This window comes from Quercus suber, unplaced genomic scaffold (genome assembly GCF_002906115.3).
Source record: "Quercus suber isolate HL8 unplaced genomic scaffold, Cork oak 2.0 scaffold_2, whole genome shotgun sequence".
Lineage (NCBI taxonomy): Eukaryota > Viridiplantae > Streptophyta > Magnoliopsida > Fagales > Fagaceae > Quercus > Quercus suber.
The window spans coordinates 2,461,498-2,474,464 of NW_027069469.1; the positions used below are offsets into that span (position 1 = coordinate 2,461,498).

At 29.9% G+C, this 12,967-nt stretch overlaps 1 protein-coding gene across 1 annotated transcript in view; it reads left to right on the forward strand.

Moving 5' to 3' along the window:
- Positions 1–12,679: 12,679 nt before the first annotated feature.
- The window catches only part of LOC136068943 (12-oxophytodienoate reductase 1-like), a 4,460-nt gene continuing 4,172 nt past the window's right edge, over positions 12,680–12,967 (forward strand). The window contains exon 1 of the mRNA XM_065776871.1: positions 12,680–12,897. Within this exon, the coding sequence (XP_065632943.1) occupies positions 12,825–12,897 (73 nt within the window). The 5' untranslated portion in view covers positions 12,680–12,824. The remainder of the gene's footprint in view (positions 12,898–12,967) is intronic.

A 12,967-nucleotide genomic window follows, 5' to 3' on the forward strand; every position in this document is an offset into this window, starting at 1 on the left:
TGGGCCGAGGCTACCAGGCCCACGGGCCCCACAATTTTATTATTTTTGGGTGCATTTGATTGATATTTATCCACTTTTTAGGTGGTTCATATTCCTCTAAATTATGTTTAGATTTTAGATTATGCTATTTTTTTCAACAGCTTGATTTTCTTTTTAGAATTTTCTCCTCTTGAATATCTAGAATACAACTAAACTTTTTAACTAAGTATTAGTTCAAACAAAAATTTAATAAAAACAATAAGGAGAGAAAGGACTTGTGATAGAAAACTCAATTCAATTCAATTGGTCTTCTTCATATTTTATCCAAATTCAATTTCTTTACATAGCCAAGCATACATCTTCATGGAATTTCTCAGATCCAATTGGTCTTCTTTGTCCAAACTTGGATAATCTTTCAACCTAGTCTATTTTTTGGTTGTCTATTGCTACCTTATATTGTTTTATACATGTCCTTTGATTTAATTTTCTTTCCATTGACATCAAATTCTACAATTCTGGTAAAGGTCTTACAGCAAACACATCCCATAATAATATATAAATTTGTTACAATACAAAAAAAAAAAAAAAAAAAAAAAAAAAGAGTGGAAAAACACTCATCCATAATTAACAACCACATAAACTATAATAGTAAGACCCCATGCAATTTGTTGGAGCATTTTAACATTATATAATAAAATTGATTTATATTACAACATAAATGTAAAGATATGAAAGTTAATATGGAAGATGAGGAATTAGTGAAAATGTTTAATCCTACATTAAAAAGGAGAGAGGTTATTTTATTCCTTTTAATTATGGTAATTAATGGGCTAATATGTATTGATTCAGATATTGGGCTAGATACGTGCACAAGCGAAGGTGAAAGGAGGAGGTGTCAAAAATGGAAATGAGTCGGCCTCTTGTTGGGTTGTTGTATTTTGGAGGAGACAAGTTAATATTTAGAAATATTATTCAATTTCTCTTTGTGTTATTTCCATTATTATTGTTTTTTTTTTAGTTGGTTTATGGGAACCAATGTTATTGGCACCTGAGATCTCCGATGGCACAATTAATTAGAAAAACCTGAAGAATATGGGGAATTCTAATAGAGTGGCAATTTTTTGTATTTATATATATATATACAAAAAATTAGTAGTTTTTTTTTTTTTTTTGGAATTCTAATAGAGTGACAATTGAACAGTTTTTATAACGGTTTGATTGGGGAGAAGGAGAGTCATAGAGTTGAAATAAGTTTGAATTATTATCAGATTGGGTTTGATCGAATAATAAATGGAAAGTTGAAAAGTTAGGAAATGTTAATTAAGAGATAGAGTTTTTTAATTTTTTTGATGTGATTGGAAAAATGTTAATTTGAAAAATGAAGTAAAAGAAAAAGAAAAAAAAGAAAGTTATTGAGACTGATGACATGACAGTTAATGTGGCTCAACAAAAGCGTAACAACAATAAATACTACACCTTAACTCTTAAATATATTTATAGATTTTTTATTCTTTGACCAACCATTGGTTTTCTCTTGGTCAAGAGCAAGAAGCTCTTTTCTACAGTATTTCCTGTCTAATCTGAATTTGGACAGCCATTAGTCTAAATTCATATCATAAGAAAACGGGTGATCCATCCACATCATTCGAGTCGACTGTATATACATAATAATGATTTTTTTTTTTTTTGGTCGTTCTCATAAGTTATAATACTAAACTTAATGAGTTGCCATTCTTGAGCAAAATTTAAAAGGTCAGCTGGGGACATACTGTCACATATATTCAGCTTCAGCCCCACCTGACCCACCATGACACAAATGAAAGAGAGTGCTTATGGACTTGCTCAATAAAAATAAAAATAAGTTGCCTCTAACAAGGTGATGTAGGACACAATTTACTATTTAATTATTGTAATTTATTATTTTTGGTATTTTTATGTAATTGATTTATGGTTTCCTAATCACAAGGGTAAGAATAAAATGTTTGGTCATCAATTTGTCAATTGGTTTCTTCACTTATATATTGGTCAATCACTAGAGAAAATACATTATGTTTTGGATATATGAGTCCTCCCCTTCACATGAAGGTTGGTTTCACACTTATATATGTGTTAACCACTGGAGAAAATACATTATGTTTCAAATACTCCCCCTTACATGAGAGTGGACCCTCATGTGAGTGGGAGGACTGATGTATCCAAAACATAAGATGAAAAATTAAAAAATATTTATGTACCATAAGATGATACTCTCAAGCATGTGAAATCAATCAAATATGGATTTGCGTTTGTTCATAGAAATTTTCAAATTGAATAGGCAAGTGCGGTCTTCTAAAAAACCACAATTATTCTATCCAATACAGGGAATCGGATGGAAAAAAAAAAATGCCAAAACTAAAATAATAAATAAATAAACAAGTAAGGAATTATATTTAGTAAGCCTAACAATCCCAAAGTGCTCAAAACACGGAGACATAGATCACAAATTTGACTCACAAAAATAGTGGACCGCCCAATAAATTAAAATAGATAAGACAAAATAGATCAAATAAACTTAAGTATTAAGGTAGAAAGTTAAAAAATAATGATTCCAACCCATCCACTAACAATCACTAATTATAATTTTATAAGTTATCAATATGATATTAATTAATTGTGTTTATGTGTATCAGTCATTTGACAATGTCTAGGAAATATTCTCTCTTTATTCGATTGGTATTGTATAAATTTAGAGTTTTTTTTATAAAAATAATAATTAGTAGATCTAAGATTTATTGATTAGATTTGATAAATAATGATTTTTAAAGTGATGTTTTGGTTGATTGTGCTAATTTTTGTTGTTGTATGGACTAGATGTTTTGTTGTTATTTGAACTAATTATGTTGTTCTTATAGTCACCACCATCGTTTAGAATATTTTTCTTATTATTCAAAGGTAAAAAAAGTTATATTATGGGGGCTAAACTTTAATTTTTTGTAAGTCATTGCTTGAACGTGCAATGGCTTACAAAAAATTTGTTAGACAGTTTCAAATACTACAAAAAAAAAAAAAAAAAAAAAAAAAAAACCTCAAATTCAAATATTAAAACTTCCAAAAACAAAAAAAAATTAAAGAATCAAATGATTCACTGCTTAAAAATTATTGAAAAAAAAAAAAAAATATATATATATATATATATATATATGACTAAACAATAGAGAAATATAAGAGATAAATAGATTACATTCAAAAGAATAATATAACTATAACTATTGAAAGAATCAAAAGATTCAAAACCTACAAATTATATAATAATATATATATTTTTGTGTGTGTGTGTGTGTGTGTGTGTGTGTGTGTGACTACACAAATTCAGGGAAAATTACTAGGTGATCTGGGATTACTAGTTCAACTTGCTAACCTTGTAGTCCCAGCCAATAGAAAAAAAAAAAAAAACATATCATTAAAACGGTTGATATCAGCTTACTTAGCTCGTCACCCAAAAACAATACACACTTGAACTTCCATTAATCCAGAAACGTTAACCCTTGTTGAAATTCAAATTTTGATTTGGAAATTGGGCGGGTTCAGTGAAGGTAAAAACTGAAAAAACAAAAGGCTTTTCATTTTCAATCTTCATTTTTGGAGCTCTCTCTCTCTCTGTTCATCATCACCACCACCGTTTGGCTGCAACTTCTTCCATCTCAACGTTGGCAACATTTCTGCACTCTGTAAGGTAAAGGTACAATTTTGTTCNTGTTCTTATTATTAGGGGCTGTGGGTTCATGTTAGTGTGGTGCTGAAATCTGTTTTTTTTTTTTTTTTTTTTTGGATTTAATTGGTTAGGATTTGATATGGACAACAGTTATAATGATATGAGGTGCTTCCACCCAATGTAACAAGTGGCCTCAGCCTCAGGTGGATGTTGTAGTTGGCTCAACAGTTGATAAGCTAACTTTATTTACATTTCTTGTTGTGCTTGTGGGTAGCTCTATATTTAGGTGGAATCGTGGAAGACCTTTTATAAAGAAGGAAATTAATTTCTAGCATGGCATAAGGACATCACAGCCTGGGTACAGAGTTGCTATTGCTCTGTTTCTATTTCTTTTTTCTTTTTTCCCTTCTTTGTGGTGTACACCATTTTCATTACACTGTACTAAAGTTTCATATTTTTCAAGCAATTTTTGGGTTCATTTTAATGATAATAGATTCTAAAATTAATTTTTTCTAGGCTACCTTTTGGTATATTTTAGTATATCATGTGTTACTATGAAACCTGCTTATTGGAAGGCCAAAAGTTTAAATTTTTACTGTGTTTCTGTTCTTGCAAAGAAATTAGTTCTTATACTATTTTTTTTTAAAGAAAAAGAAAAAGAACAATGGGCTAGTTATTTATGTCCTCTATGGCATTAAATTACAAAATTATGTTCCCTATAATGCTTTTGTGTGAACCATTGTTCATTATGCAAGAGTGGTAAGTTGGATTTTTTATTCTATTGTGTTGTTTATTATTTGCTTGTGTGGGCTGCTGTTAAAGTATCTTAACTTCATGCACTTTTTTTTTCGGGTTTAGTATCAGTCAGATCAATATTTAGAAAAAAAAAAAAAAAAACAGAGAATATGTAAAACAACAAAATTTGTTGAATTCTTTCAATCATCCGTTTGTAGTAGGCCTTTAACCTTCTCTATTCACCGTGTTCCATGTCTCTTGTTTGAAAGCTAAATTAGGACACAAGACAGTGCCTCTTTCACTTTTGCCTTCTGTCAATTCTCAAGGCATCCTTGCCTCTGAACTCGTGGTTGTTCTGCTGACTAGATCATGCCAGCTACGCAATAGAACCAATACTCAGCTTTTGATTTAGTGGCAAGGGGGCTCCTCTGATGATGCTAGTTGGGAGGACTTCTTTGCTCTTCAATAGCAATTTCCACATCTTGTGGGCAAAATGTTTTAGTGGAGGGGGTAATGTTAGGAGTCTAGTTTAATGGTGTACTGAAAGATTGGTGTATTGCATTGTATGTTTGGTGCGTTTAAGTTAGGATTAAAAATTAAAATTATTTCACTATTTAGTTTATTTTTGTTACTATTCATAAGCCTCACTACACTTTTTGGCATTATTTATGGGTCTCACTGTACTATTTCAACTAATTTTTACCTTTATCTACAGTTTTTTCAGTAATAATTTTTTAGTTTCAGCAAAATAAGCAGTATCCAAACACACCCTTAGTAGAATTGTTGGTATGTTAGTTACTAATATGTTAGTTGAGGTTTTCAGTTAGTTTTTGCAGGAAAAGGATTAAGGAACTCTTGTATATAAACTAATAAGCAACATAATGAGAAGCATCCAGAATATTAACCAAACTGTTCTTATCTCTTTCTCTCTCAATTCAGGATGTTGGTTACCCTTGAAGTAACCATTTCATCTTCTCAACTTCTAAAATTCTGGTTCACCAAGAGCTTAACTTAACAACTCTTCTCAATTAAGTATATGGACAGGACTTGATGTTAGTGTGCTACAGGCCTTTATTCCTTTACACTAGATGAAGATGGCCAACTGCATGTGGAGTCACAATGTCATATAATATGTATAAGTAGTTAAACACCATAGCTACATTAGGGGCAATTCATCAAGCAATGGTACATTTGGTGGAACTTTTTTAAAAATTATTTTTAAATTTGTAAACAAAATTGCTATTTAGTTTTGCCATTGTTTCAACAAGACACTTGACAGGCATATCCAAATTCAAGCAAAAGAGTGTTTTGTTATTGGCATGGAGTATTTATCTTCACAAGTAAAATTAAGGCCAATTATCACTTTCATACTAGACTGCTCTTGAGAAAATTTATGATACTTTAGTGTTAAAAGATTTATTGAACACTCAAAACAGATTTCCAATGACTTGTAAAATAAATTTGCATAATAAAGGCAAAAATAAATGGGTTTTCTTCAAATAGATTGTAAAATAATCCAAATAAATAACATAATTCACAAATGTGATTTATTTAAGTGTCATTTAGCCAAAATAATATCAAACACAAAAGAACCAACAGGATATACATAGACCAAACACAATATAATGTCTACATCAAACCCTAAACAAATTTTAGCTACCCCCAAAGCTTCTAGCTACAACCAACAAGAGGAGAATTTCTAGAATTAATATATGTCTACTTTATTATTCAAATCTCTCTTTTTTTTTTTTTTTTGATACATGATAGAAATTCTACTCTAACTTAATCTAAGTATATATGTGTGTGAAGTTCTCTTCAGGAGATTTGAACTCCAGCCCTTGCCTCCCACACTCCACAAGCACTTATAAAGTTTTTAACAAGCACAGTGTTTGTTATGAAGTTGATTATCAACCGAATTACAATAATAAGACAATTGAAAATATCTCAATCTGATAGCTCTACCTAAAAACTAGGAATTTATTGGCTGAATTCTAACTCTAATCAACTACTAACAACTCCCTTGGATAAAGGAACCACTCCACTCATTACTCATACTTTTATCCATGTTGCTAGTCATTTGCATCTTCTATTTCTGTTGCGGGATATTCACGCCATCCATGCTAAATTGATGATGTTAATCCTCATCATCATTCTTAGCTTGTTGAAGCCTTGCACATCCACGCTGCGTACATGCTGAAGCCTCATACATCAAATTAAAAGTAGAGTGCTATCAAAATCACAAATCAAACCGAAATGACAAAAGAAAAGTGAAATAATGTAAAATTATTTGACTTGATATAGGACAAGAAATTTAATTAACTTATTTTAGTGTTAACATGAATACAAAGCCACAAGTTTAGACAAACCAAAACTCTATGAAGCCTTTCAACAAGCAATTTTCTATGCCACTGAAAAAATTGTGGGACATTTAGTAATAATGTGAATAACAAGGGGACAATTGCCTATTGAATTACAGGTCAATGCTAAATAACTCCTTTATATGGACAAAGATCAACTTCAAAATTCTCTTTTTAGCTTCTATCAAAATCAAATATTAAGTACAACTTTGTTCATTTTTAATATATAAAAATGAACTAAAATGCAAGACAAAAATACAAAATATGATTCTATAGAAATGACCCACTTCAAACTTCCTATATATATATATATATATATATAAAGACTTAAAAAGGTGAAAATGAGATACACCTAACTAATGAACAAATAACTGCTTTTTTTTTTTTTTTTCGAACACTAGATTTAGTATTGTTGCAAAGTACTAGGCCTCTATTCTTTGTTCGTTAGTGCAAGTATCTCGTATCATTATAACTGTTGTTCATATCAAATCCTAACCAATAAATCCAAAAGAAAAATAGATTTCAGCACCACACTAAGTGTGCGTTTGGATTGGGATTATAAATGAAAATTATTTCACCATTAGCTTATTTTTGCTACTATTCATAAGCTCCACTACTTTTTGGCACTATTCATGACCCCACTGTATTATTTCAACTAACTTTTACCTTTTACTTTTATCTAAGTACTTTTACAATAATTTTTCAGTTTCAGCAAAATAAGCGGTATCCAAACACACCTAACATAAACCCACAACCCTAATAATAAGAAACAATGGCCACAACAGCAAGAAGTTTCGAAAAATGAATCTCTATGAAGCATTTCAGCAAGCAGTTTCTTACCACAAAAAAGAACAAAATTAGTACCTTACAAGTGCAGAAATGTTGCCAACATTGAGATGAAGGAAGTGGTAGCCAAAAGTGGTGTGTGATGAACACAGAGAGAGAGAGAGAGAGAGAGAGAGAGAGAGAGAGAGAGAGAGCTCCAAAAATGAAGATTGAAAATGAAAAGCTTTTTGTTTTTTCAGTTTTTACCTTCACTGAACTCGCCCAATTTCCATATCAAAATTTGAATTTCAATAGAGGGTTAACGTTTTTGGATTAACGGAAGTTAAAGTGTGTATTGTTTTCAGTGACATGGCAAGTAAGCTGATATTAGTTATTTTTAATGATGCGTTTCTTTTATATTGGCTGGGACTACAAGGTTAGCAAGCTAACCTTGTAGTCCTGGATCACCTAATAATTTCCCCAAATTCAGATGTTAAAACTTCCAAAATGCCAAAAGAGATATAATTAAAGAATAAGTTATTGAAACAATTTAAAAAATATATGACTATTTGAAAGAGAAATATAAGAAAAAGAAAAAAGTACACGAACCCATAAAGCAATAAGTTTAAATTTTAATGGGTCTAAACTTTAAACAAACCTTATCAGCATGTGGCCCATGCTAAAAAATATTGAGCAGTAGCCTATGTTGAAATAATGAAAGTCATACCTCCTTTTAATATATCGTATATAAGCTTTATGTCCAAGTAATTAACATACTTTCGAGGTGAAGTAAAGATATAGAATTTTATTTTCTCATTGGGATATAGAATTTGGTAATGTATCCACCCAAACCACATGATAGGGAATCAAGAGATTGAAGGCCATAGTCTTTCATGTCAGAGCTCTCCATTTTTCTTCTTTTTTCTTTTTCTTTTTTACCAAGCAAAACTGAGAAGAATGAAGTCACTTAAAAAATGATATGCTCATTCTGCCTATGTAGAATGACCCCAATTAATTAATACCTAAATGTGTCTTTTATCCTTTAAATATATAGCTTGTTCAATTTTTTTTTTTTAAGGAAAAAATATAAGGGGCCTCATTTGGGTGAATTCCACTATTGGAACGACTGAGATCACAAGAAATTGGCTAATTTCCTACTAGTTTAGACAGAGATCTCTATCAATGACTTAAGCTTAAATTATTGCCACATGTACTGAATTGGTGACATAGAGATGTAAACTTGTAAAGGCTACAAAGTTAACTAATTTGTTGGACAAATCATCTTTTTCTTCAAAATAACAAAAAATAAAATAAATAAACTAATTTGTTGGACAAATCTTGCTTGTCTATAATTCTAAATCTTCTACGTAAAAGGATTGCCAATTCCATAAATATTAAATGAGTTGAGGTATCATAATTCCACCAAAATAAAATGTGATACTTAGTGTGTTTAGATGTGGATTAAAATTATAAATTATTTTACTATTCAACTTATTTTTGCTATTATTCATAGGCACCACTGTACTATTTCAAGTAACTTTTACCTTTATTTACAGTACTTTCAACAATAAATTTTCAATTTTAGCAAAATAAGCGGTATCCAAAGAAACGCTTATAATTTTCAAATTAAATTAAGTTGTAGGTACGTAAAGAGTTATTTATATTTATCTTTTAAATTTTTGTTACTATTGGAAAGGCCTCACTCACCACATCGTCATTATTTGAAATCCAATGCTTGTTATATTGAAATTTATCTGCTTTCACCGCTGGTAGGCTGATGATTTATCATGAAGGTTGCCATCATAGTTTGCCAAGTTTATTTTATGTAATATTGGTGCAAATAAATTGTAGTTTCTTAGTTTGAGTTTAAGTTGGACTTGTTAGAGAGATAAAATTTTACTCATTGTTAAGTTTAGACTAAATAAAAATAATTTTGTTTAAAAAAAAATAATAATGATGAGTTTGAGTTGGGCTTGTTAAAGAGATAAAGTTTCACTCCTTGTTAAGTTTGGATTAAACAAAAATAATTTTATTTAAAAAAAAATGATAATGATGTGGTAAGCTCTAGATATGGTCAACAAAAAGTCAAGACTTGGGTTATATATATATATATATATATATATAAATTTTTTATTCTTTGACCATCCATCGGTTTTTTCTTGGTCAAGAACAAAAAGCTCTTTTCTATAGTATTTCCTGTCTAATCTGAATTTAGACAGCCTTTCATCTAAATTCATATCGTAAGAAAACAGGTGATCCATCCACATCATTGGAGTCCACTGTATATACAAAATAATGAGGTTTTTTTTTTGGTCGTTCTTATAAGTGATAATACTTCATGAGTTTCAATTCTTGACCAAAATTAAAAAGGTCGGCTAGGGACATACTGTCACGTATATTCAGCTTCAGCCCCACCTGACCCACCATGACACAAACGAAAGAGAGTGCTTATGGACTTAGCGTGCCCCTGGAAAGCACGTTTAATGCATTTTGCGTTTTAAAATTGAGACTCACGGTTACTGTTTACATTTTAAAATGAAGACTTACTATAGTGTTTTAAAAGTGGGACTCACGGCTACTGTTCAGCTAACAAATAAAGGCCCACAACAGTGTTTTAAAACTGAGACCCATGGCTACTGTTTATGTTTTAAAATTATTTTATTATAGTATTTTCAGTTTTCAATTATTAGCAAAATAAGCAGTATCTAAACAGACTCTTACTTGATAAAAATAAAAATCAGTTGCCTCAAACAAGGGTAAAAATAAAATGTTTGGTTATCAATTTGCCAATTGGTTTCGAGCCAATTGCAGGAGAAAATACATCATGTTTCGATACATGAGTACTCCCCCTCACATGAAGGTTGATTTCACACTTATGTATAGGTCAATTGCGGGAGAAAGTACATCATGTTTTAGATACTCTCCATCACATGAGAGTGGACCCTCATATGAGTGGGAGGACTCATGTATCCGAAACGTGATATACCTCCTCTAGCTGCTAGTAGTTGATGAAAAATATATAATAATAAAAAAATTTATGTACCACAAGATGACACTCCCAAGCATGTGAAATCAATCAAATATGGATTTGAGTTTGTGCATAGAAATTTTCAAATTGAAAAGGCAAGTGTGGTCTTCTAAAACCACAATTACTCTATCCAATATTGAGAATCGGATGGAAAAAAAAAAGCCAAAACTAACAAATAATGATTCCAATAAATAGTGGACCGCCCAATAAATTAAAATAGATAAGACAAAATAGATCAAATAAACTTAAGTACTAAGGTAGCAAGTTAAAAAATAATGATTCCAACCCATCCACTAACAATCACTAATTATAAATTTATAAGTTATTATTATGATATTAATTAATTGTATTTGTGTATTAGTCATTTGACAATGTCTAGGAAATATTCTCTTTTTATTCGATTGGTATTGTATAAATTTAGGGTTTTTATTTTTTTTTATTTTTTTTTTTATAAAAAATAATTAATAGATCTAAGATTTATTGATCAGATTTGATAAATAATGATTTTTAAAGTGATGTTTTGGTTGATTGGGCCAATTTTTGTTGTTGTATAGGCTAGATGTTTTGTTGTTATTTGAACTAATTATGTTGTTCTCATAGTCACTACTGTCGTTTAGAATATTTTTCTTACTATTCAAAGGTGAAAAAAGTTATATTATGAAGGCTAAAAATAATTTTCTTTGGCCCAAATTCTAAAAATCTCATAAAACATACATATTCGTAATTTTAAAAATAAAAATCTAGAGGGGCCATGGCCCCCTTGGGTGGCTCTGTCCCTACCTTCCAAAAATAAAATTTTTTTTCCTTAAAAAAAGTTGGCAAATTCCAATTTTCTTTCAAAATAAAAAATATGTTGTTCATATTAAGAAAAATATTTATATTTTTTTTTTGCTGCACACTAATTTACCTCCTTAAGAAGCTATAAAAAAAAAAATTGTGAACTATTTTATGTCTCAAAGATTGCTCTTTTTTAAGTAGAACAATTGATGACATGACAAATTTAACAATATTTTCATAATTTTTGAGGTCATAGTTATGAATAATATATAATAATTTTTTTTTCTTTAAGTAAAAAGTAAAATTAATAGTGATCTCATCTACACTATTAATAACATAATTTTTTGTTTGAGTTACATCATTTTGCGTACTAAAATATCCTTACATAAATTATTAAATTCTCTAAAATACCCCTATTTTTTAGTTAAATAATTTTAAATTTAAAAATACAAACAAGTTAAAAGAGTAATTTACTATTTTTAAAAAGGTTTATAAATTTTAGGCGTTCAATTTTTTTTTTTACTATATCAAAACTGTGATTTAGTTCAGAAAGCAAGAGAAGAAATGAAGTAGAAGAAGGAAGAAGTCCAGTAATGTAAATGTAAAGATAAACGACAGCTTGGTTCTGTAGTTTTGATTGTAATTTAACTATATGTTGTAGTTTAGTGACTTGTAGTTTAGTGAGATTTGTTCACACGTGACTTAACTAACCAGAACACGTGCAGTAACTAATTCCGTATAATGTGGGATATTTTTGTTGCTCTGCTTTCTGTATTTAGTCTCAGATCAATGTACAGATTCATTCAGTTGAGGAAATACACAAAACTTCTTGATTCGAAGTCTCTCTCCTTTTCTCTCTCTGATTTAAGCTTCCTATTTTCCCATTCTTGGTTCTCTGTACTTTCTTATATACTATAAGAGTAATTTACTATATGAGAATTAATAAAAGTAAAAAAATAAAAAATAAATAAATAAAAACTTTTATCAATTCTCATATGGTGAAAAATTCTAAAAATTAGGACATTACCTCTATCTCCTTTTTAAACATTATTTTACTAAATAAAAAATAAAAACGAGCATAGCATAAAACTAATATACTAAAATCTAAACACAATCTATATTCTCAAAAAATTTATTTTAAAAAGATTATGAAATTGATTGTGGACGTGTTATTCATAGAACAGAACACATGGTTAATAAATAATAGGGCAATGGTCCCCATTCCCATCCACAGCCACGTATTTCCAAACGTCACCACAGACATCAGGCACTGTGAAAAAAGTTGTGAACACCTTTTTAAAGCAAACTTCGTTGTACAGTAACAGTTGGAATTGGAACCATCCTGCTTTTTTGACACAAATCTTTAATGCTTTTTCATTTCTTTAAATACCCATTTGTGTAACAAGCATTTCATTCCCACTTTTGTCTGAAATCAGGAACAGAAGCAAAGTACAAGCATTCAACAGGAAAGAATAGAATAGAATCATTGTAAATGGCTGCTGAAGCTGTCACCATTCCTCTTCTTACTCCTTACAAACTGGGCAAGTTCAACCTTTCCCATAGGTGTGCCAACACACCCTGCAAAGAATTTTTTTTTTTTTTTTTTTTTTTTTTTTTTTTTTTTTTTTTTTTTTT